This window comes from Brachycentrus maculatus, unplaced genomic scaffold (assembly GCF_059751285.1).
Source record: "Brachycentrus maculatus isolate JH-2025_06_01 unplaced genomic scaffold, ASM5975128v1 h1tg001102l, whole genome shotgun sequence".
Classification (NCBI taxonomy): domain Eukaryota; kingdom Metazoa; phylum Arthropoda; class Insecta; order Trichoptera; family Brachycentridae; genus Brachycentrus; species Brachycentrus maculatus.
Window position 1 is genome coordinate 25,120 of NW_028281806.1, and position 27,381 is coordinate 52,500.

At 35.0% G+C, this 27,381-nt stretch overlaps 3 protein-coding genes and 1 long non-coding RNA gene across 4 annotated transcripts; all 4 read left to right on the top strand.

Annotated features, from left to right (window-relative positions):
* Positions 1-902: 902 nt before the first annotated feature.
* On the top strand, positions 903-2,879 carry LOC148299521 (uncharacterized). The gene is made up of 3 exons (XR_015839066.1): positions 903-940; positions 1,431-1,847; positions 2,386-2,879. It is a non-coding gene; the product is annotated as an uncharacterized LOC148299521 (long non-coding RNA).
* Positions 2,880-2,980: 101 nt separating this feature from the next.
* Positions 2,981-4,464, top strand: LOC148299522 (uncharacterized). Its single transcript, XM_088275976.1, has one exon. It carries the CDS (start codon positions 2,990-2,992, stop codon positions 4,130-4,132), a length of 1,143 nt encoding a protein of 380 aa, XP_088132102.1. The 5' UTR covers positions 2,981-2,989; the 3' UTR covers positions 4,133-4,464.
* A 4,704-nt stretch (positions 4,465-9,168) lies between these two features.
* LOC148299523 (uncharacterized) lies at positions 9,169-13,305 on the top strand. The gene is made up of 2 exons (XM_088275957.1): positions 9,169-9,666; positions 10,958-13,305. Exons 1-2 carry the CDS (start codon positions 9,300-9,302, stop codon positions 13,303-13,305), a joined length of 2,715 nt encoding a protein of 904 aa, XP_088132083.1. The 5' UTR covers positions 9,169-9,299.
* An 8,772-nt stretch (positions 13,306-22,077) lies between these two features.
* On the top strand, positions 22,078-24,133 carry LOC148299524 (uncharacterized). Its single transcript, XM_088275962.1, has one exon. It carries the CDS (start codon positions 22,117-22,119, stop codon positions 24,001-24,003), a length of 1,887 nt encoding a protein of 628 aa, XP_088132088.1. The 5' UTR covers positions 22,078-22,116; the 3' UTR covers positions 24,004-24,133.
* The last annotated feature ends 3,248 nt before the right edge of the window (positions 24,134-27,381 follow it).

The window sequence follows — 27,381 nt, forward strand, 5'->3', positions numbered from 1 at the left end:
TAGCCACGGCTTATGCAACACCGCTTATCATGACCCTACTCAAGCTTCAACTATTTAAATATTATAGCCTATGCCTACTCGTCAGTGGATTTACTCTTTATGTTTAAAGTTACCATAATTTCATGTAACTCATGAGAGAAAATTCTCGGCAAAAACACTCGCTATCTCGCTAGAGGCATATATATTTCAGTGATTCTAAGTTAGCAGTGAAGTTACTTAGGTGTATGATTTTTTACTTTGGAAGTGAGGCACGCGTTGAAGATCTCGGTCAGGCTGAAGATGGACCGCTGCGGTAGGTGTTTGAGTGGCACGTTCATCACGCCGTCGTCGCCCGGTGCTTTGAGTGGTCTCAGTCTTCTTATGATGCCCTTGACCTCATCGAGTCTTCTTCGGTGTCTTCCGTCTCCCTGAAGAGAAGGACCGCCTCGGAAACCACGTCGCCCGTCTGCATTCACCGAGGCCCTGTGACAAATAATAGGTATTTTCAAAATTGTCCGCCAATGGGGGAAATACCGTTTTACGACGCCTCACAAGGATGGATTATCGGTGGTGGTGTGTACACTGAGAAATTCGTGATTTGACCTAAGTTTGTAAAAGTTGTAATGTCAACGGCAAGTAAGCGGTTCTGAAAGGAACCCTTTTTATTTGAGATTGAACTGCGCACTACGTCCTGCGCACACTGCAAGGGACGAGTACGGAGCGGACGTCCGTACTTATTCTTCTTCTTCTTTTTAAATGGATTTTCACCCATCTAGAGTGTTCTAGCCAGTGTCGAGTTATTCGGACTTCCGTGCGCGATCCCTTGCAAATAAGAACCCCAAAAAAGGTAATATTCCACTGCCTGCCACACTTGTAGAAAACATAGACAAAAATATATAGAGTAGTTAGTCTGTGGACAATAAGCAATGTGCGATCGTCTGCGTTGCGCGTGCCCTTGCAGGTAATTATGGTGATAGTTATTGATTTAATGTAAAGTAAGCAGTAATAATTATATATATTTCACTTAACAAACCCAATGTTTTGTCACGGCAATGAGTGTTCTTGGTAGAACTAAATAATTCCTTCTTGTTAACGGCAATTAATGATGGCAGTTGTAGCTGTCAAAATTGACACAAGAGATAAAGTAAATAGGGAAATTATTCGCAATAACAGATGAGAAGTTACAAATTTCGAGTATTGATGTTTATTGTTTAATGTTATTAAGTTTATTCAGGAAAAGCGTTGTGAGTGGTCACTTGCAACTTGGATACATCTTTTCCAAATTTCAGTGATGTGTTTGTCAATCGTGTGTAGAATGGTGAATATAATATAGTTATAACCCGATTACTTAAACCAGTCCATGATTCTCACATCATGACTGTCTTTTCATCTTTATGCATTTCATTTTCATCATTGTAATAATGATCATAAACCAGGTTTTGAATTTTCAGGACAAACTACCTTTTCCCTTGAAATCTTCACTAGAAGATTGAAAAACATGGATCCTACTTTAGCGACTGTTAAGGCTGAACCGGGAGATGAAGAAGGGGATACTCTACCTTTCTCTGCTGGTGAAGGGCCACTTCTCGGGGGCTGCCATATTTTACGACATTGTTATGTCGACTTGTCATATTCTAGGATTATTAACCCACATGATCCTATTATCAGAGAGGAACCGGGAAGTGATAATGCTTCTCTCCATACTAGGAAATACCTGACCGAGGGGCCAGTAGTACCGGAAACTGCTTTAGACCTACAATGCAAAGTAATATCTAGCGATATCGTCATCCTCACCGAAATAGATATTGATCTTCCTGATATTAAACAAGAGTGCGCGGAACACTCGAGCAGACTTGAGGCTGAATCATGTAAGTAAAACTTTGTAGTATGATGTGACTTATCTCCACATGTGAGACGCGGTTTCAGAGAGATGCATGGGGCATTTCATTGCTAGAAGCCCGGCATATTTCTTGTTTAGTCAATTTAAGCAACTACAAAAAAATGACATTATTTTACTTCAACCATTTCCGTCTATTTCGACTAAGAATTCAATTGAATGTGTTCAAAACATTTAATTAAAACATATATTTATATATATAACCTAACCTAACCTAACCTAAACATATATATATATATATATATATATATATATATATATATATATATATATATATATATATATATATATATATATATATATATATATATATATATATATATATATATATATATATATATATATATATATATATATATATATATATATATATATATATATATATATATATATATATATATATATATATATATATATATATATATATATATATATATATATATATATATATATATATAATTTGGTTCTGTTTTATGTCAGCTTTGATCAATAATTAATTTTTATTTCAGATTTATTAGAAAGTGAAATAAAATCTTCATGTTCAGATAATATCAGGAACATTTCTTCCAACAATGTTGGACAAATAATGTCTTCCTGCTCAATGAAACGGAATCTAGAGTTACGTAATATGTCAGTTGTTGCAGGAGAGAAACACTTCCCTTATTCAAAGTATAATAACAAATGTTCACAAAAAAGGAATTACAAGGGACATGTGTCAATTCATACTGATGAGAAACCCTACTCTTGTTCAGAGTGTGATTATAAATGTTCACTGAAAGGGAATTTGACGCGTCACATGTTAACTCTCACTGGCGAGAAACCCTTCTCTTGTTCAGAGTGTTCACAGAAAAGAAACTTAAAGACACACATGTCAATTCACACTGGTGAGAAACCCTTCTCTTGTTCAGAGTGTGATTATAAATGTTCACAGAAAAGAAACTTAAAGACACACATGTCAATTCACACTGGTGAGAAACCCTTCTCTTGTTCAGAGTGTGATTACAAATGTTTACTGAAAGGGAATTTGACGCGTCACATGTTAACTCACACTGGCGAGAAACCCTTCTCTTGTCCAGAGTGTGATGTTCACAGAAAGAAAACTTAAAGACACACATGTCAATTCACACTGGCGAGAATCCCTTCTCTTGTTCAGAGTGTGATTACAAATGTTTACTGAAAGGGAATTTGACGCGTCACATGTTAACTCACACTGGCGAGAAACCCTTCTCTTGTTCAGAGTGTGATTATAAATGTTCACAGAAAAGAAACTTAAAGACACACATGTCAATTCACACTGGTGAGAAACCCTTCTCTTGTTCAGAGTGTGATTACAAATGTTTACAGAAAGGGAATTTGACGCGTCACATGTTAACTCACACTGGCGAGAAACCCTTCTCTTGTTCAGAGTGTGATTATAAATGTTCACAGAAAAGAAACTTAAAGATACACATGTCAATTCACACTGGTGAGAAACCCTTCTCTTGTTCAGAGTGTGATTACAAATTTTTACTGAAAGGAAACTTTAAGACACACATGTCAATTCACACTGGTGAGAAACCCTTCTCTTGTTCAGAGTGTGATTACAAATGTTTACGGAAAAGGAATTTGACGCGTCACATGTTAACTCACACTGGCGAGAAACCCTTCTCTTGTTCAGAGTGTGATTATAAATGTTCACGGAAAGAAAACTTAAAGACACACATGTCAATTCACACTGGCGAGAAACCTTTCTCTTGTTCAGAGTGTGATTATAAATGTTCACTGAAAAGAAACTTAAAGACACACATGTCAATTCACACTGGTGAGAAACCCTTCTCTTGTTCAGAGTGTGATTATAAATGTTCACAGAAAAGTAACTTAAAGACACACATGTCAATTCACACTGGTGAGAACCCCTACTCTTGTTCAGAGTGTGATTATAAATGTTCACAAAAAAGGTATTTAAAGCGTCACATAACAATGCATACTGGCGAGAAACCCTTTTCTTGTTCAGAGTGTGATTATAAATGTACATGGAAAAGGGAATTAAAGAAACACATGTCCACTTACTCTGGTGAGAAACCCTTCTCTTGTTCAGACTGTTTTTACAAATGTGCACGAAAAAGGGATTTAAAGAATCACATGTTAACACACACTGGCGAGAAACACCTCTCTTGTTCAGAGTGTGATTATAAATGTTCACTGAAAGGAAACTTAAAGACACACATGTCAATTCACACTGGTGAGAAACCCTTCTCTTGTTCAGTGTTACTATAAATGTACATGGAAATGGGTTTTAAATAATCATATGTCGACTCACACTGGTGAGAAACCCTACTCTTGTTCAGAGTGTGATTGTAAATTTTCACGGAAAGGGGTTTTAAATAATCATTTGTCCAATCACACGGGTGAGAAACCCTTCTCTTGTTCAGAGTGTGATTATAAATGTTCACAGAAAAGAAACTTAAAGACACACATCGCTCACTCCTTTCAAGAACGTCATAAATCAAAAATCGACAATTTTCGGTTGTGCATGTTTTCGGAATGCCCAGAAAATGTACTATATCCCAGCAAAAGAGGCACATTTTTAACTTAATATTTACCCGCTACAGGGCTGAATGTGTTGTTTTTGCATTTTGAAGAAAAGGTATTGTTTAATTATTTTTTTAAGTATACTATATATTTTTCAAATGGAAAAAAAACCTTCAGGTTTTACCTAAAAAGATCTATTGCACAGTAAGAAGTTCAGTAAGTGGCTTGATATTTAGTTTTAATACATTGTGTTATATTTTTAAACTTTAAAAATGTTCTCCTGAAAAATCAAGTATTTTGATTTATGACGTTCTTGAAAGGAGTGAGTGACATGTCAATTCACACTGTTGAGAAACCCTTCTCTTGTTTAGAGTGTGATTGAGTCACATGTTAATTCACACTGGCGAGAAACCCTTCTCTTGTTCAGAGTGTGATTACAAATGTTCACGGAAAGGGGATTTAAAGAAACACTTGTCCACTCACTCTGGTAAGAAACTCTTCTCTTGTTCAGAGTGTGATTATAAATGTTCACAGAAAAGAAACTTAAAGACACACATGTCAATTCACACTGGTGAGAAACCCTTTTCTTGTTTAGAGTGTAGTTATAATTGTTCACGGAGATGGCATTTAATGAATCACATATCAATTCATACTGGTGAGAAACCATTCTCTTGTTCAAAGTGTGATTATAAATGTAAAAAAGGAATTTTCACATGCTAATTCATTCTGTCGAGAAACCCTTCTCTTGTTCAGAGTGCGTTATAATTATTCACGGAAATGGCATTTAAAGAATCACTTGTCAATTCACACTGGTGAGAAACCCTTCTCTTGTTCAGAGTGTAATTATAAATGTTCTCAAAAAGGGAATTAAAGAATCACATGTCAATTCACACTTGTGAAAAACCCTACTCTTGTTCAGAGTGTGATATAAATGTTCACGGAAAGGGGATTTAAAGAAACACTTGTCCACTTACTCTTGTGTGAAACCCTTCTCTCGTTAAGAGTGTGATTATAAATGTTCACGGAAAGGGGATTTAAAGATTCACATCGCTCACTCCTTTCAAGAACGTCATAAATAAAAAATCGTCAATTTTCATTTGTGCATGTTTTCGGAATGCCCAGAAAATGTTCTATATCCCTGCAAAAGCGGCATATTTTTAACTTAATATTTACCCGATACAGGGCAGAAATTGTTGTTTTTGCATTTTGGAGAAAAGGTATTGTTTAATTATTTTTTGAAAAATACCAAATATTTTTCAAATGGAGAAAAAACCTTCAGGTTTTACCTAAAAAGATCTGTTGCATAGTAAAAAGTTTAATAAGTGGCTTGATATTTATTTTTAATACATTGTATTATATTTTCAAACTTTAAAAACGTTCTCCTGAAAAATCAAGTTTTTTGATTTATGACGTTCTTGAAAGGAGTGAGCGACATGTCAATTCATACTGGTGAGAAACCCTTCTCTTGTACAGAGTTTGATTATAAATGTAATTGTTTATTGATTCTGCATTAACTTTGTGGAATGATTTGTTGATTATTTTTTTAACATAAAGTGAATATAATTTAATTAGTTTTAATATTTTCCTGTAGATGAAAACATTTGTAAGTTTAAGAAACTAGTCGTATATAAAAATGAAACTCATGAAGTGGTATATTACAAGTGTTTAATTAAAAAAGAGTTATAATTGTTCACGGAAAGGGGATTCAAAGAGTCACATTTTTATCCCTTTTCGATTACAAAGGTTTAATAAAATACACAATTGTGAATATACATTCTGGTGAGAAACGTTTCTCTTAAGAGTGTGATTACACTACAGGCCGTGCCACCGTTGTATGGAGATAAAAAAGTTGTTCGATTTCTATCAGGCACAAAATGAGAATGGTGCCAAATGATGTTTTTATCATAAATAATAAAATTACACAAATCATCCTATTTCTCCGGATCGACTTTGAAATATTGATTTTCGTTGTTCAATTTTTGCAGTAAGGCTAAAAAATAAAAAATAAGTTAATGTCGTAGTAAAAAAATTAGGGTCTTTATAACAAAATAAAATAATAAAAGTAACACTTATTATTAACAAAATTGAATTTGCCAAAATGCCTCTCATAAAAATATTATTGACTTCATCATAAATACTAACAATTTAGTTGCCCTGATTGGGTTTTCGCGTGCCGATGGCTAATTTTACAATATTATATAAATAAATTATTTGTGAGTTTGTCAATGATGAGTCGTACAATTATGGATGACGTGCTGCATGATGTAATCTGTTTCGTAGTTCTTTTGTAAATCCTTTTGTAAATTGAAGATTTTATGGATAATGGCAGTAGGTTATAGAGCTTTATTGCGAAACACTCAGTTTATTTGACAAAACTTTGAATTTGTTTCTGTATTTTTAATCCTGTTATTCTATGAATGCTTCATGTAGTGGGTTTTTTGACAATTTGTTTTTCGTTTTTAATGTTATTTAAAGTTTCTTGTAAAGTATGTGAAGAATTATAATAAAATAGAGAAGACTCTTGCTAATATGTTTCTGAGAGTCTTCATTTCTGACACTCTTAGCGCGTTTTTTTGTGCCAACGGTGTCCCCTCTATTTTCGATTCCATACTCATGATGGGTCGGACACAAGATTTGTAAATCTTGATTTGCTGCCGATCTTCATCTCGGGATTTTTCCATATAGAATTTTTTAGGCATCTTGAGATGGCTGTAGCATTGTTTTCTTGCCCCGTCACTTCTCATCGCAGATCCGTTCGATCACACAGATCCACACCCAGTTATTTGAACTATTCAACCTGTCTACTAAGACGCTATCCACAGTCACTCTTTGTAGCTGATAAAGTCATATTGTATTTTTGAATAGCAAGATGGAATGCGTGCAAAAGTAGTTGCAGGTCCCCTTCAGTTTCAACAGATATAATATCCTCCACAATCCCATATGGACTCAGACTGTCGCCCTTCCTGATGCCGGTACCGACTCTTACAGGATTTGAAAGTTTACCAACTACTCTGATTCTGGCGTTTGTGTTTGAGCTGAGTTGCCTGAGTATGTTGACTTTTTCCGGGAGCGCTCTTCTCTCAGCCAGTATTTGCGTTATATCATTAAGTCTGGCTCGGTCAAACGCCTTAGGGACGTAAATAAAGTGCATACGAATGCCGGCCTATTATATTCAAAAGCTTTTTCTTTTATTTGCGTTACTATTAATACTGCATCTGTGGTGGAACGATTTTTTCGGAAACCTTGTTGCTCCTCGCTATTTTGTATGGTCACTTCTAGTTTAGATTTCAGGATCTGCGTGAAAAGTTTAAGAGAACATAACAACGATATTCCTTTGTAGTTATTCGGGTTACTTTTCTGTACTTTTTTCAATTTCAATTTTCAATTTCAATTTAAATTTATTTATTTAAATTAATATATACATTACAAACTTTAAAATTTTTCAATCGTATACATTAAAATAAAACATTTGAAAGAACTATTGCTAAAGGTAAGAAGAATCCCGCTTCGGAAAACTCCTTCAGACACATGGAACAGATCAAACTCCAATAAGATATCGTTCAACATAGCGGTAGCTCTTCCTAAAGGCATAACCATCGGCAGGTTGGTTCTGTGTATAGGAATATGAAACAATCTATGTCGACGCTGTCTTAGGTAACTATCGGGAACATACAGACCAATGTTATGGATAATTTCAGGATTACCGATCATACCGCGCAACAATCAATAAAAATGCGTTATCAAATACAAATTCATTCTAGTCTCTAATAGATGTAGTAGATCTAAGGATAATAGCCGTACTCTCTGATGTAGAGATACCTCAGAAACTTCTTTTGGACTTTCTCTACCATAAGAGAGTACTTAAGCTCGTGTGGCCCCCCCCAAATCATCGAACCATTCTAGAGTCTACTTCGCACCAGAGTGATAAAGAGTTCTTAGAACGCGGGTATTTTCGAAAACCCTGGCAGTACGCATAATAAACCTTTTTACCAGCTAAATGATTTTTTAATTCGTCAATTTAATTGAATAAAGTCAAAATCGATATAGCCTAAATATGTCATTAACATAAAACTCTGTAAAATGCGTATTTTGCCATTTTCCTAAAAAGGCGGGAAAATGACGAAACGCATTTTACAGAGTTTCATGTCGATGGCATTTTTAGGTTATTTTGATTTTGACATTTGAGCTTCTTCTTCTTTTTTGTCTCTATAAGGCTGTTGAGTGCATCGATCAGCTGATATTTCTGCGTAGGTTATTTTTTAGTGTGAATAGTGAGAATATTTAATTTTCTTGATTTTTTTCAACATGTATAATCATTTACCGTACTAATTTGAATGAGATATCAATCTTTACTAGTATATAATCTTTGCAATGTGCTATAGGCGGCGGTGCGCGTGCCCTTGCAGGTAATTATGGTGATAGTTATTGATATAATGTAAAGTAAGCAGTAATAATTATATATATTTCACTTAACGAACCTAATGTTTTGTCACGACAATGAGTGTTCTAGGTAGAACTTAATAATTCCTCCTTGTTAACGACAATTAATGATGGCAGCTGTAGCTGTTAAAATTGAACACAGATGAGAAGTTAGTAATTTCGAGGATTGATGTTTATTTTTTAATGTTATCAAGTTTATTTAGAAAAAGCGTTGTGAGTGGTCACTTGCAACTTGCATACATCTTTTCCAAATTTCAGTGATGTGTTTGTCAATCGTGTATAGAATGGTGAATATAATATAGTGTATAATCCGATTACTTAAACCAGTCCATGATTCTCATCATCATGACTGTATATTCATCTTAATGCATTTCATTTCCACCATTGTAATAATAATAATAATCCAGGTTTTAAATTTTCAGGATAAACTAATCTTTTTCCTTGAGATCTTCACTAGAAGATTGAAAAACAAATGGATCCTACTTTAGCTACTGTCAAGGCTGAACCGGGAGATGAAGAAGGGGATACTCTCCCTTTCTCTGCTGGTGAAGGGCCACTTCTCGGGGGCTGCCATAATTTACGACATTGTTATGTCGACTTGTCATACTCTAGGATTAACCCTCATGATCCTATTATCAAAGCGGAACCGGCAAGTGATAATGCTTCTCTCCATACTAGGAAATACCTAACCGAGGGGGCAGTAGTACCGGAAACTGCTACTGATCTACAATGCAAAGTAATATCTAGCGATATCGTCATCTTCACAGAAATAGATATTGATCTTCCTGACATTAAACAAGAGTGCGCGGAACACTCGAGCAGACTTGAGGCTGAATCTTGTAAGTAACACTTTGTAGTATGCTGTGACTTATCTCCACATGAGTGACGCGGTTTCAGAGAGATGCCGAGCATGGGGCATTTCATCGCTAGAAGCTCGACATAGTTCTTGTTTAGTCAATTTAAGCAACTACAAAAAAATGACATTATTTTTTTCAATCATTTCCGTCTATTTCGACTAAGAATTCATCAATCAATTCCGTCTATTTGAACACATTTCAAAACATTTAATTAAAATATATATTTATACACATAACCTAACCTAATCTAACCTAACCATACATACCGGTTTGACCGGGATTGCCACGGTGTCAGACACGGGTCCCGGAGTCCTGGCCGGTTTAGATAATGTCCCGGTTTGCGCGAGCGCTGTCTATTTATCTATTTATCTATTCGGTGCATTTCTTACATAGAATTATGGGAAAACTCATATCGACTACATAATACTCTAAAATGGGAAAAATGGAGAGATCTGCAGCTCTAAACGAAATACAACAATCAGATGAACGCCAGCAAATTGATACTGATAGTCTTTTTGATGATCTGTCGCTGGCAAAAACTTTTTGTTTCAAAAATAAAAAAATAGAATAAATTAAACAATATATTTTGTGCTTACCTGAGACTTCGGCACCTTCGGAGCGTGTTTTCTTAATAATGAATCATATTTGGTCGGATGACCGCAGCCACATGCTGGAGTCTACTGGACGAGCGTTACTATAGTGTAAATTAAATTTTGGCATTACGTGCAGTGACTTTTATGAAGAAAAAAAAATAGAACATAAACAAACACTTGGCACAGTAACTTATTTCTAAACTTAACCCTTCATAACGAGCACCTCTCATATCAAGCAAAAAAATCTGAAATAGTTGCTCCCTTACTGAGCGATATTTTGCATAACGAGGTACAGAAAGAGTCCCCTTTTTACAAAATTCATTTGTGAGCCGGGACTCGAGGTGGATGACAACGATGTTGAAGAGCTTGTGAAAGAGCATACTCAAGCTGACCACTGAAGAGTTTATGGAGTTGCGTCGTGATTCACAGCAAGAAAGTATGGAGAAGAGCTTGTTAGTAGAGGAGTTGGAATGCTGTGACACATTTACGCCAAGCTTTGAAGCGTCGACAAAAACAACAGTCTCTTGACAGTTTCCTAGTTAAGAAGAATTTATTACTTGTCACAAATATATAATTTATTGTATTCGAAGTTGTAACACTCCTGTAGTTCTTCCGTCCAGATCTAAGTTTTGTTACAGTTTTATATCAGCTTTGTGCAATAATTTAATTTTTGTTTTCAGATTTAATAAGAGGTGAAATAAGATCTTCATGCTCAGGGAATATCAGGAACATTTCTTCATACAATGTTGGAGAAATTATATCTTCGTGCTCAATGAAAGGGAATTTAGAGTTACGTAATTTGTCAGTACATGCAGGAGAGAAACACATCCCTTGTTCAGAGTGTCATAACAAATGTTCAAGAAAAATGAGTTACAAGAGACAAATGTCAATTCATACTGGTGAGAATTCCTTCTCGTCTTCTGAGTGCGATAACAAATGCTTACGTAAAAGGAATTCGAAGCGTCACATGTCTACTCACTCTGGTGAGAAACCCTTCTCTTGTTCAGAGTGTAGTTATAAATGTTCACACAAAGTGAATTTTAAGAATCACATGTCAACTCACACTGGTGAGAAACCTTTCTCGTGTTCAGAGTGTGATTATAAATGTTCACGGAAAGGAATGTTAAAGAGTCACATGTTAATTCATACTGGTGAGAAACCTTTCTCTTGTTCAGAGTGTGATTACAAATGTTCAATAAAATGGACATTAATGAGACACATGAATATACATTCTAATGAGAAACCCTTCTCTTGTTCAGAGTGTGATTATAAATGTAAACGGAAGGGGGAATTAAAGAATCACATGTCCATTCACACTGGTGAGAGACGCTTTTCTTGTTCAGAGTGTGATTACAAATGTTCACTGAAAAGGAGTTTGACGAGTCATATGTTTACTCACACTGGCGAGAAACCCTTCTCTTGTTCAGAGTGTGATTATAAATGTACACGGAAGTGGGATTTAAAGAATCACATGTCAATTCACTCTGGTGAGAAACCCTTCTCTTGTTCAGAGTGTGATTATAAATGTTCACAGAAAGTGAATTTAAAGAATCACATGTACACTCACACTGGTGAGAAACCCTTCTCTTGTGCAGAGTGTGAATATAAATGTTCACAGAAAGTGTATTTAAAGAATCACATGTCCACTCACACTGGTGAGAAACCATTCTCTTGTTTAGAGTGTGATTATATTTGTTCACGGAAAGGAAAGTTAAACAGGCACATGTCAATTCACACTGATGAGAAACCCTTCTCTTGTTCAGAGTGTGATTATAAATGTTCACGAAAAGGAAGGTTAAAGAGGCACTTTTTTATTCATACTAGTGAGAAACCCTTCTGTTGTTCAGAGTGTGATTATAAATGTTCAGAAAAATATAAATTATTGAGACACATGAATTTGCATACTGGTGAGAAACCCTTTTCTTGTTCTGAGTGTGATTACAAATGTTCACTGAAAAGGAGTTTGACGAGTCATATGTTTACTCACACTGGCGAGAAACCCTTCTCTTGTTCAGAGTGTGATTATAAATGTTCACAGAAAGTGTATTTAAAGAATCACATGTCCACTCACACTGATGCGAAACTTTTCTCTTGTTCAGAGTGTAATTATAAATGTTCACGGAAAGCGGATTTTAAGAAGCACATGTCAATTCACTTTGGTGAGAAACCCTTCTCTTGTTCAGAGTGTAATTATAAATGTTCACAGAAAGTGAATTTAAAGTATCACATGTCCATTCACACTGGTGAGAAACCCTTCTCTTGTTCGGAGTGTGATTATAAATGTTCACAGAAAGTGAATTTAAAGAATCACATGTCCACTCACACTGGTGAGAAACCATTCCCTTGTTTAGAGTGTGATTATAAATGTTCACAGAAAGTGAATTTAAAGAATCACATGTCCACTCACACCGGTGAGAAACCCTTCTCTTGTTCAGATTGTGATTATAAATGTTCACAGAAAGTGTATTTAAAGAATCACATGTCCACTCACACTGGTGAGAAACCTTTCTGGTGTTCAGAGTGTGATTATAAATGTTCACGGAAAGGAATGTTAAAGAGTCACATGTTAATTCATACTCGTAAGAAACCTTTCTCTTGTTCAAAGTGTGATTACAAATGTTCAATTAAATGGACATTAACGAGACACATGAATGTACATTCTGATGAGAAACCCTTCTCTTGTTCAGAGTGTTATTATAAATGTTCACAGAAATTTAATTTAAAAAATCACATGTCCATTCACACTGATGAGAAACCCTTCTCTTGTTCAGAGTGTGATTATAAATGTACACGGAATGGGGATTTAAAGAATCACATGTCCACTCACACTTGTGCGAAACCCTTCTTGTGTTCAGAGTGTAATTATAAATGTTCACGGAAAGCGTATTTAAAGAGGCACATGTCAATTCACTCTTTTGAGAAACCCTTCTCTTGTTCAGAGTGTGATTATAAATGTACACGGAATGGGGATTTAAAGAATCACATATCCACTCACACTGGTGCAAAACCCTTCTCGTGTTCAGAGTAATTATAAATGTTCACGGAAAGCGTATTTAAAGAGGCACATGTCAATTCACTCTTTTGAGAAACCCTTCTCTTGTTCAGAGTGTAATTATAAATGTTCACGGAAAGGGGATTTAAATAGTCACGTGTCAATTCACACATCGCTTAAAAAGATCTGTTGCATAGTAAAAAGATCAATAAGTGGCTAAATATTTATTTTCAATACATTTTATAATATTTTTATCTATAATATTTAATAATTTTATCTATTATATTTTATCTCCTGATAAATCAAGTTTTTTGATACATGACGTTGTTGAAAGGAGTGAGAGACATGTCAGAGACCCTTCTCTTGTTCAGTGTGTGATTATAATTGTGTTTTGTCTATTGATTCGGCATTTTCTTTGTGGGATGACATTTAGATTATTTTTTAAAAATTAAACACTTATAATATACCACTTAATGAGTTTTATTTTTGTATACTAGTTTCGAAAACTTACATCAAGTAAATTTAATTAAGTTAGTTTCAGTTTTTACCTGTTGATGAAAACATCTGTAGGTTTTCGTAACTAGTCGTATGTAAAAAGTGGTAATTAATTTTGAAAATATATGTTCACGGAAAGGGGGTTTAAAGAGTCACTTGTCCTTTCACACTGGTGTTTTCACACCTTCTCGATTACAAAATGGACATTAGTGAGCCACATGAATATACATTCTGGTGAGAAACGCTTCTCTTATTAAGAGTGTGATTACACAAAAGGCCGGGCCACCGTTGTATGGAGAAAAAAAGTTTGTTCAATTTCTATCGGGCACAAAATGAAAATGGTGCCAAATGGTGTATTTATCATAAATAAAAAAAATACGCAAATTGGAAATCATCCTATTTCTCGGGATCGACTTTGAAATATTGATTTATTTTAGTTCAATTTTGCAGTAGGGCTAAAAAATCAAAAAAAGTTAATGTTATAATAATAATAATAAAACCCTTATCCGCACCCCAATGGTGCATAGGGCACTGCGTCATATCAACGCAGTGTAATCTTGATCGTTTACATATGAAGGAAAGGTGATCAGCCCTCCGCTTCAGGTACCAGTCCATTGAATAAATTTTGTCCGCCTCCGTAGTGTAATGGTTAGCACTCTCGGCTACCGTTCTGGAGGTCCCGGGTTCGATTCCCAAGGGGGGTTAAATAAATATAAGTGATTTTTTTCACTGTTATATGTAATGTTATATTTAAAAAAAAATTGGAGATTAAAGATTAATTGGAGATTAAAATTAAATAAAAAAAGTAACATTTATTAATAACAATATTGAATTTTGCCAAAATGCCATTCATTAAAATATTATTTACTTCATCATAAATACTAACAATTTAGAGTTGCAAAATTTGTTCCCGATTGGGTTTTCGCGTGTCGATGGCTTATTTTACAATATTATATGAATAAATTATTTGTGATTTTGTCAATATGTTTGTGAGTCGAACAATTATGGATGATGTGGCTGCATGATGTAATCTGTTTCGTATCTAACCATTTCCATTGTCCGATTATAATTGGTTCTTTTGTACATCCTTTTGTTAATTGAAGATTTTATGAATAATGGCAGCAGGTTATAGAGCTTTATTGCGAAACACTCAAAGTTTATTTGACAAAACATTGAATTTGTTTTTTTTTTGTTTCTTATTTTTGATCCTGTGATTCTAGGAATGCTTCATGTAGTGGGTTTTTGACGATTTGTATTTCTTTTTTAATGTTATTTAAAGTTTCTTGTAAAGTATCTGAAGAATTATAATAAAATAATTTATCCTGGCGAAGAATCCTTATTGTTATCAATATTTTTTGGCTTTTCGATATTTTATTAGGGTTTATACTACCTACATTTGATCTGTACAAAACCTAACGACATCTTCGATCTCGCATATTCGTCGTGTTGGGGAAACAAGGTTCTATGTAACAAATTTAGGTATTTTTACATTTAACTATTCAGATTTAAATTTCGGTTCTATTTGTATAAAAATTACAACAAAAACCAAATCAATCGTCAGAAATTCAAAGGGAAACAAAGCTCCATTTCTTAATTTTTAATATCATTCGGAGAAACAAGGTTCTATCTCGACTAATTTCATACTATATAGTATTCAAGATGGCGGAATTGCTAGGTTTTGTGAACCGATAAACCGGAGTTTTGTGTGGTATAACTGGTGAATTTATCAATATTCCCAAAAAATGATACAGAAAGGTAGTGTAAACATAAAATTTTCATATTTTGAAAAAAAAAACAGTAATTTTTGCTATGATCTGTGGAATAAACACTGTTGAATTTATCATTATTTACCAGAGGCAAACCGGTTGCTGCCAAAAAAATACTCAACAAGGAAAATTGCTTGGAAAAATGCAAATTTAAGTGCGGGGCACTAATTCCAGATGATGTATGAAACATCATTCATAAAAAGCATTATAAACTGTCACAAAATGAATAATATCATTTTATTTCTAAAATAACATTTTTTTTCCGAAAGAAAAAGTTTACGTTTAAATACTATTTAAAAAATGAATCAATCATGTTTCGTGTATCCAAAATATTTTATTTGGGAACACTAGATATGGATATCTCAGATGGTTATAAGCGGTGTCCACATTAGAAGACGCTACAACAGGTATACCTTCACAAGACAAAAGGGGTAAACATGGAAAACACCACAAAATGGCTGAGGAAAAAAGGCGCTTGGTCAGGGATCATATAAACTCATTTCCTCATGTCTTCTGACTCACTTACGTCTTCTGCTATAACAAATTTCTAAATCAACAATAAGAAAGTGGAGGATATTATTGTTAAATACTCAACTGAATGTCCAGATTCAGCGGTTCAAGAAGTGAAAAATGTACACTCTACAATTGAGAGTATTTTGAAAGTGTCAGAGTATTATTCAACTCTTTCCCCGTTAAGGCTGTTAAAACAAATAAACATCGTATTGTAATGCACAATAGAAACGATTTTAAAGACTTAACCCCTTGCTCAAAATATTTCAAATATTCGAGTCATACAGTCGAGATATACATTTACTGAAGTCACAGTTCTTCATTTAAAGTCACATTCAAGTGACATTTAAAACAAGTCATGCAATAGACCATAATTGCTGCCATAATTTCGATCATTGATTGATTGATTGATTGATCGCTGCTATTATTTTTCAAGCCCTATGGGGGCTTGTGCACTACACGGAATTTAACCGTCCGGTTTTGGAAAATAAAAGCGACTACGACAGTTAAGCGTTATCAAATTTACGCGCAAAGTGTTCATGCACCCCTCAAGTGTACCGATCCGAAGAAAGACAAAAGCACAAGCCAATCATCCGTTTTATATGGTAACTGAAGTGCCGGACGGTAAAATTCCGTGTAGTGCACAAACGTCCTGCAAAGTCGGGTGTGTGTTTTGACCTCCGCCAAACCCCGATGACTGATTTACCGAACTCCTGGATTTTGATCGAAACCAGGTTAAGAACCACTTAATACCATACATATTTATTTTATGTTTTTATATTACTGAGAACTGTGAAAGATCTCATATTGTTATTTAAAATGTAACGAAGGTTGGTGGGTGTTCCAGTAGGCGCTGGCCGCTACGAGAAGATTTCGATTCGTACCCCTAGATTCTCACTATATGGGCATTTGATGACCTCTGAAGGCACTGGGTGTGATGATGAAGTTCATCTTGCCTTTAGAGTGTTACTAGTCGGGCTGATGGGAGTTCTAGAAGGCGCTGGCCGCTACGAGAAGATTTCAATACGTGCTCCTAGATTCTCACTAGAATGATGAGTAGAAAAAACTTCATGGTTGTTGTTTTAATGTGTAAAATGCAGTTCCACCTAGAAACGAGTAAACTAAACTAAATGAATAAACACCAATTTTATGTTTTCAGTCCACAAATGGGTGCCAAACTGCTAAGTCAATTAAAGCTCATGAAGAGGTTCAAATGAACTCCATATACACTACATAAAAAGCTTCATAAAACCTTTAATATCTACGTAAATATAATGAAATGTGTGTTGAGATGGTTTGGGCATGTGAATCGAACGAGTAAAGAAAGGATAGTTAAACAAATTTATTTTGAATTAATGTGGTTGGTAAAAGAAGCAGAGAAAGACCGAGTAAAACTTCATGATCAAGAATTCAAATACTTGAATGCGGTCAGGTCGGCAGTCAGAATAATCGGCGTGCGTGTATGAGATGTTAGTGGAAGAGGCGAAGAATGCAATGACATAAGTTAGCTTTATATTTTTACTGCCTACCCCTGGGGAAGAGGCGTGATGGTTAGTTTATTTTTAATACATATTGAAATTGACGATAATTTTTCATCGATTTTATTTTATTTGTTTTTAGTCTTTATTAATCACGAATAACTTCTCTTTTTTTAGGTTTGACAGTATTAAACCTATTTTTCTCACTCACAATCGCAGAAAAGTGGAAACGTCTAGCTCTGATAATTCAAACAAATGGAATCGTAAAACTAGTGCTGATTAACCGTTCTTCTGTTTAAAATGTAATTTAAATATAAGTGTTCGCAGGAAGCGAATTTAAAATTACATTTATCAACTCAACATGAACATTTCTTTTCTTGCCCCGAATGCGAATACAAATGTATGCGCAAAAACAGTTTAAGACTACACATATTTACGCACACTGGCGATAAACCATTAACTCGTGCCGGCGAAAATTATTTAATATGTTCACACTGTGAACTGACGTTTTCTACGAGGCGTGAATTTAAAAGACACATGCTTTTGCACTGTGGCGGGAAACCGTTCTCGTGTCCAGAATGTAAATATGCCTGTTCGTATAAGTCCGCATTGACAAGACAACACGTTAATCCACACTAGTGAAAAAAACGTATTCATGCAGGGAATGTAATCACACATGTTCTCAGAAAAAAATGCTACAACGACTAATGTTAACTCATAAAAATAATAAAATAAAAAATGGTTATCGATTTTGGAAATGAGTGTGTTATACAATCGTATTTGAAGACCAACATTCATTTTACAAGTTTTGTCTGAAATCATTGTCACGCGTACCGGGAATAATATGTTGAATTTATGTTTATATTCTATATTTCTTTTCTAACCCCTATCCACAACCGATGGTGCATATGGCACTGCATCATTTGAACGCAGTGTTATCTTGATCGCTAACACATTAAGGAAAGGTGATCAGCCATCCGCTTTAGATACCAGTACAGGGTAATATTAAAAAATAAAAGATTAAAAAAAATACAAATAACCCCCCTGGAAACCGAACCCGGGACCTCCAGTACGGTGGCCAAGCGTGCTGACCGTTACACTACGGATGCGGAAGTTTACTTTTTTAAATTACCTTATGTCTAGCCACGGTTTATGCAACACCACTATGCTTACTCGTGAGTGGATTTACTCTTTATGTTTAAAGTTACCATAATTTCATGTAACTCATGAGAGAAAATTATCGGCAAAAACACTCGCTATCTCGCTAGAGGCATGAGTTTAGACATTTAAATTAGTTAATCTGTGGTTTATACATTTCTGTGATTCTAAGTTATCAGTGAAATTACTTAGGTGTTGATTTTTTACTTTGGAAGTGAGGCACGCGTTGAAGATCTCGGTCAGGCTGAAGATGGACCGCTGCGGTAGGTGTTTGAGTGCCACGTTCATCACGCCGTCGTCGCCCGGTGCTTTGAGTGGTCTCAGTCTTATTATGATGCCCTTGATCTCATCGAGTCTTCTTCGGTGTCTTCCGTCTCCCTGAAGAGAAGGACCGCCTCGAAAACCAAGTCGCCCGTCTGCATTCACCGAGGCCATGTGACAGATAATAGGTATTTTCAAAATTGTCCTCCAATGGGGGAAATGCTGTTTTCCGACGCCTCACAAGGATGGATTATCGGTGGTGGTGAGTACAGCTTTATGAGTAGATTCCACGGTGAGGGGAGGGGAGGGGGGTCCGGGCCGGCAGGGGGTGGGCACTTGTCTGACACTGAGAAATTCGTGATTTGACCTAAGTTTGTAAAAGTTGTAATGTCAACGGCAAGTAAGCGGTTCTGAAAGGAACCCTTTTTATTTGAGATTGAACTGCGCACTACGTCCTGCGCACACTGCAAGGGACGAGTACGGAGCGGACGTCCGTACCTATTCTTCTTCTTCTTTTTAAATGGCTTTTCACCCATCTAGAGTGTTCTAGCCAGTGTCGAGTTATTCGGTCTTCCGTACGCGATCCCTTGGAAATAAGAACCCAAAAAAAGTTAATATTCCACTGCCTGCCACACTTGTAGAAAACATAGACAATAATATATGGAGTAGTTAGTCTGTGGACAATAAGCAATGTGCTATCGTCGGCGTTGCGCGTGCCCTTGCAGGTAATTATGGTGATAGTTATTGATTTAATGTAAAGTAAGCAGTAATAATTATATATATTTCACTAAACGAACCTAATGTTTTGTCACGACAATGAGTGTTCTAGGTAGAACTTAATAATTCCTCCCTGTTAACGACAATTAATGATGGCAGTTGTAGCTGTCAAAATTGAACACAGATGAGAAGTTAGTAATTTCGAGTATTGATGTTTATTTTTTAATGTTATCAAGTTTATTCAGAAAAAGCGTTGTGAGTGGTCACTTGCAACTTGCATACATCTATTCCAAATTTCAGTGATGTGTTTGTCAATCGTGTGTAGAATGGTGAATGTAATATAGTGTATAATGCATTTCATTTTCACCATTGTAATAAAAGTAAAAAAATAATCCAGGTTTTAAATTTTCAGGATAAACTAATCTTTTTCCTTGAGATCTTCACTAGAAGATTGAAAAACAAATGGATCCTACTTTAGCTACTGTTAAGGCTGGAGACGAAGAAGGGGATACTCTCCCTTTCTCTGCTGGTGAAGGGCCACTTCTCGGGGGCTGCCATAATTTACGACATTGTTATGTCGACTTGTCATACTCTAGGATTAACCCTCATGATCCTATTATCAAAGCGGAACCGGCAAGTGATAATGCTTCTCTCCATACTAGGAAATACCTAACCGAGGGGGCAGTAGTACCGGAAACTGCTACTGATCTACAATGCAAAGTAATATCTAGCGATATCGTCATCTTCACAGAAATAGATATTGATCTTCCTGACATTAAACAAGAGTGCGCGGAACACTCGAGCAGACTTGAGGCTGAATCTTGTAAGTAACACTTTGTGGTATGATGTGACTTATCTCCACATGAGTGACGCGGTTTCAGAGAGATGCCGAGCATGGGGCATTTCATCGCTAGAAGCTCGACATAGTTCTTGTTTAGTCAATTTAAGCAACTACAAAAAAATGACATTATTTTTTTCAATCATTTCCGTCTATTTCGACTAAGAATTCAATTCAATGTGTTCAAAACATTTAATTAAAACATATATTTATACACATAACCTAACCTAACCATACATACCGGTTTGACCGGGATTGCCCCGGTGTCAGACACGGGTCCCGGAGTCCTGGCCGGTTTAGATAATGTCCCGGTTTACGCGAGCACGGTCTATTTATCTATTTATCTATACGGTGCATTTCTTACATAGAATTATGGGAAAACTCATTTCGACTACATCATACTCTAAAATGGGAAAAATGGAGTGATCTGCAGCTCTAAACGAAATACAACAATCAGATGAACGCCAGCAAATTGATACTGATAGTCTTTTTGATGATCTGTCGCTCGCAAAAACTTTTTGTATCAAAAATAAAAAAATAAATATATAGAATAAATTAAACAATATATTATGTGCCTACCTGAGACTTCAGCACCTTTGGAGCGTGTTTTCTCAATAATGAATCATATTTGGTCGGATGACCGCGGCCGCATGCTGGAGTCTACTGTACGAGCGTTACTATAGTGTAAATTAAATTTTGGCATTACGTGCAGTGACTTTTATGAAGAAAAAAATAGAACATAAACAAACACTTGGCACAGTAACTTATTTCTAAACTTAACCCTTCATAACGAGCACCTCTCATATCAAGCAAAAAAATCTGAAATAGTTGCTCCCTTACTGAGCGATATTTTGCATAACGAGGTACAGAAAGAGTCCCCTTTTCATAAAAATCACTTGTGAGCCGGGACTCCAGGTGGATAAAAACGATATTGAAGAGCTTGTGAAAGAGCATACTCAAGCTGACCACTGAAGAGTTTATGGAGTTGCGTCGTGATTCACAGCAAGAAAGTATGGAGAAGAGCTTGTTAGTAGAGGATGTGGAATGCTGTGACACATTTACGCCAATTTTTGAAGCGTCGACAAAAACAACAGTCTCTTGACAGTTTCCTAGTTAAGAAGAATTTATTATTTGTCACAAATATATATTTTATTGTATTCGAAGTTGTAACACTCATGTAGTTCTTCCGTCCAGATCTGAGTTTTGTTTCGGTTTTATATCAGCTTTGTACAATAATTTTATTTTTGTTTTCAGGTTTAATAAGAGATGAAATAAGATCTTCATGTTCAGGGAATATCAGGAACATTTCTTCAAACAATGTTGGAGAAATTGTATCTTCGTGCTCAATGAAAGGGAATCTAGAGTTACGTAATATGTCAGTACATGCAGGAGAGAAACACATCCCTTGTTCAGAGTGTCATAACAAATGTTCAAGAAAAAGGAGTTACAAGAGACAAATGTCAATTTATACTGGTGAGAATTCCTTCTCGTCTTCTGAGTGCGATTACAAATGTTTACGGAAAGGGAATTCGAAGCGTCACATGTCTTCTTACACCCGTGAGAAACCCTTCTCTTGTCAGAGTGTAGTTATAAATGTTCACAGAAAGTGAATTTTAAGAATCACATGTCAACTCACACTGGTGAGAAACCTTTCTCGTGTTCAGAGTGTGATTATAAATGTTCACGGAAAGGAATGTTAAAGAGTCACATGTTAATTCATACTGGTGAGAAACCTTTCTCTTGTTCAGAGTGTGATTACAAATGTTCAATAAAATGGACATTAATGAGACACATGAATATACATTCTGATGAGAAACCCTTCTCTTGTTCAGAGTGTGATTATAAATGTTCACAGAAAGTGAATTTAAAGAATCACATGTACACTCACACTGGTGAGAAACCCTTCTCTTGTGCAGAGTGTGATTACAAATGTTCACTGAAAAGGAGTTTGACGAGTCATATGTTAACTCATACTGGCGAGAAACCCTTCTCTTGTTCAGAGTGTGATTATAAATGTAAACGGAAGGGGGATTTAAAGAATCGCATGTCAATTCACTCTGGTGAGAAACCCTTCTCTTGTTCAGAGTGTGATTATAAATGTTCACAGAAAGTGAATTTAAAGAATCACATGTCCATTCACACTGGTGAGAAACCCTTCTCTTGTTCAGAGTGTGATTACAAATGTATACTGAAAAGGGATTTGAATCGTCACATGTGTACTCACACTGGCGAGAAACCCTTCTCTTGTTCTGAATGTGTTTATAAATGTTCACAGAAAGGGTATTTAAAGATTCACATGTCAATTCACACTGGTGAGAAACGCTTCTCTTGTTCAGAATGTGATTACAAATGTTTACTGAAAGGTACCTTTACGCGTCACATGTTAACTCACACTAGCGAGAAACCCTTCTCGTGTTCCGAGTGTAATTACAAATGCCCACAGAAAGTGAATTTAAAGAAACACATGTCAACTCACACTAGCGAGAAACCCTTTTCGTGTTTAGAGTGTGATTATAAATGTTCACAAAAAAAATACTTAAAGAGTCACATGTTTATTCATACTGGGAAGAAACCCTTCTCTTGTTCAGAGTGTGATTACAAATGTTTTGAAAAATATATATTATTGAGACACATGAATTTGCATACTGGTGAGAAACCTTACTGTTGTTCAGACTGTGATTATAAATGTTCACGGAAAGGAAAGTTAAAGAGTCATTTGTTAATTCACACTGGTGAAAAACCCTTCTCTTGTTCAGAGTGCTATTATAAATGTTTTCGGAAAGGGGATTTAAAGAGCCACATGTCAGTTCACACATGTGAGAAGCCCTTTTCTTGTTCAGAGTGTGATTATAAATGTTCACGGAAAGGGGATTTAAAGTGTCATATGTTAATCCACACACGTGAGAAACCCTTTTCTTGTTCAGAGTGTGATTATAAATGTTCACGGAAAAAACAGTTAAAGATTCATATGTTAATTCACACTGGTGAAAAACCCTTCTCTTGTTCAGAGTGTGATTATAAATGTTCATTGAAAGGAATGTTAAAGAGGCACATATTAATTCATACATATGAGAAACCCTTCTCTTGTTCAGTGTGTGATTATAAATGTTCACGGAAAGGGGATTTAAAAAGTCACATGTCAGTTCACACATGTGAGAAGCCCTTTTCTTGTTCAGAGTGTGATTATAAATGTTCACGGAAAGGGGATTTAAAGTGTCATATGTTAATCCACACACGTGAGAAACCCTTTTCTTGTTCAGAGTGTGATTATAAATGTTCACGGAAAAAACAGTTAAAGATTCATATGTTAATTCACACTGGTGAAAAACCCTTCTCTTGTTCAGAGTGTGATTATAAATGTTCATTGAAAGGAATGTTAAACAGGCACATATTAATTCATACTGGTGAGAAACCCTTCTCTTGTGCAGAGTGTGATTACAAATGTTCAGTTAAATGGACATTAGTGAGGCACATGAATATACATTCTGGTGAGAAACGCTTCTCATATTAAGAGTGTTACTACACATCAAGCCGGGCTACGGTTGTATGGAGAAAAAAATAGCAGCACCCGATCGGTTTTCATAAAAATATTATTTACTTCATCATTAATGAGAAACGCACTGTTAAGGTGTTTATTGTCCTTTTAACTGCTCAAGTATGTGAGAGGTCCAAAATCGACAGTTTTCCTTCTCCTTTTGTGTGACAAATTGTTGGAAATATTTGTCGGATATCAATTTAAATATTGGTGATCCAGTTATATTTTTCTACCTGCCAAAAAAATCAGTGTAAGATTTTTCGTGTAAGTCATCAGTGTAAGATTCGAAGCTTAATTGATGTTTTGAGCTTTTCGAATGCAACGGGCTGCTAGGTCACTAATGGGTGTTTCAAAGCAATACGATTCCAGGGCGGAGAATTTCCAATTATATTCTGTTATTCATTATGTTGAAATATTTTATTATCCGTCTTAACAAGAAAGGTGAATTTTAAAAGAATACTGCGTTGAAGGATAAACACTTACAACATTCTTTGCAAGAAGTTATAATTATTCCGAGACATATTGCATTGAAATATTCAAACGATGAATTTGATTGGCACTAGTAAGCCGTTGGGTGTGAAATATTTTGTGAAGTGATTCGTTTCATAAATCCTTTAGAAGTATTTAAACAAGAACCGCCACCATCATTCGTCACATATGTTTCTAGTGTATATATTGATATTGAGTGAAACACTATAGTAACTCAGTTAAAATTGGTAAAAATCGAATAACGGGTGTAACGGACTTGCGGCCCTGATGTCTTATTTGTCATATTTGTTTATATGTCAATATGTATATTTGTTTATATGTCAATAGAATTGTGAGCGAAGGGTGTTCCTCTAATCAAGGATTTGTTTGCCACGAAGGAACAGCCCTCGCGATAGGCATAGGTTATTTAGGCTAAGCTATGTATAATTTATGTCAAATACTTGTGTTTGTGATGAGCATAGTAATTTAATAAAAATTCATTGAAACTTTGTGTTCGTCCATCGCTATATTTGATACTGTCTCGGTCGTGCAAAAATATCGGCTTGAATTTGAAAAAATCCTATTCTAATTACTTACGCATGAGTAAAATGTTGTCTTTCCATCATCTGATTTAGAGATATAAATCGTGGATTACTCAATATTCATTATTTTCATGTGATTTATGTCCAAGTGACTATGAAATCTAGCTACGGCTTTTGGAATACAGCTTTTAAAATGTCTACTTAGGCTTCGTGTAAGTTTTTCAGCCTCTTTCTACTTGTGAGTGGGTTTACCCTTATGTTTAAAGTTATTATCTCTTCTTCACGTGTCCTGCCGGGTCCCCCTGCGTTGGCGATCACTCAGGAGAAACCTTATCTGTCCTGAGCACCATACTGCTCCTCCACACCTTTCATCCCGGTCCACTCTGCAATGTTCCCAAGCCAGGAAACCAGCCTTCTTCCAACCTATCTATATCTATATACCTAATTATCCTACCAATCAATAAAATCAATACAAGTTGATGCATCATTCTAAGTGTTTTAATGTTGAGGGGGTTTAAAATACGACGGGCTTCTAGGTCACTAATTGATAATTCTGAGCAATACATTTCCAGAGCTTGAGGAGTAATTATTTCGTTGAATTTCCGAATATATTTTGCTTATAAGTTCTGTTGTTATATTTTATAATCCATATTTACAGAAAGGATGAAAACTGCGGTGGAGGGTAAACACCTACAAAAAGGGTGACCAACCCGCGGCCCGCGGGCCGCTTGCGGCCTCCGGGTGTCCTCTTGCGGCCCGCAAAGCATTTCACATATTTTTCTTTAAGTGTACATAAAACTACCAAAACAACATTCAACCATGCGTAATTTATTTCATATCCCATTTATAGAAGTATTTCACTATCGTGACAATTTCAAGACACATATAATGCCGTCAAATATAAAAACGTTGGACCAAAGAAGAGAAGAGTAACAGAAGATCTGAAAAATTTTCGATTATTTTTTGTATTGCTTACTAATTTAATAGATATGTTTGATTCTCATTTATTTTTGTTATACCTTCAAATAAAAGTAATATATATATATAAGTATATATAAGTATGTATATATATATATATATATATATATATATATATATATATATATATATATATATATATATATATATATATATATATGTATATGTATATATATATATATATATATATATATATATATATATATATATATATATATATATATATATATATATATATATATATATATATATATATATATATATACATATATATACATATATATATATATATATATATATATATATATATATATATATATATATATATATATATATATATACATATATATATATATATATATATATATATATATATATATATATATATATATATACATATCTTGTTTGCTTTGAATAATAGAAGAAATTTTGTTTTTCGGCCCGGTGTAAAATGTCATTTCTAAAATTTGGACCGTCTGCTGAAAAGTTTGGCCACCCATGACTTACAACATACTTTGCAAGACGTAATAATTATTCAGAAACAGATTCCATTGAAACATTCAAACGAAGAATTTGATTGTATGCCGTTGGGTGTGAAATATTTTGTCTGGGGATTCGTTTCATAAATCCTTCATGTAGAAATATTTCTATAATAACTGCAACCACTATTCTGTCTTAATTGATCTTCAGTGAAACACTTAACTTAAACGGTTACTCTGTTAAAATTGGTAAAAACCTAAAAACCTTTATTTTAAAAATAATTTACTGATATGGCAAAACCCTCGTTATTTCTTTTATAGTATTTTAAGGTATTTATGTTAGATATTAGGAATTGAAGTTTTGGACTATTTTTTTTAAATTAAGACCGGAATATATCACCTATTTTCTTAAATGTGGGTTCATTGTTAATTTTACAAGCATTTTTTACCTTATACCGGTTCCATACAAGTAATTTTATTATATACATTGCTACAAGTTACTTCATCTTCGGAGCATGGTAAAATATTGTATTTAATATCATTTAAGAAAAACATGGCAAGATCAGGTATACCAAATACTTGAAAATGGTCAAGATAGGAGTCGTAATAATCGGCGGGTATGTATGAAGAGATGCATGAACGTGGAAGAGGCGAAGAATGTTTGCAAAGACAGAGTGGTGTAGCTTTCTATTCTCTCTGCCTACCCCTGCGGGTTAAGCGGCGCGATTAGTTAGTGAGTTAACATCACTTAAATCACAAAACATCTGGCATTTTCACTTTGTACGAGTACAATTCATCGCAAAATGATGAAAACGAGCGCAACACATTTCTCGTTTTATTAGCCTTAGCTACAATGGAAACGTGTGCAGAAAGTGCCACAAGAGTGC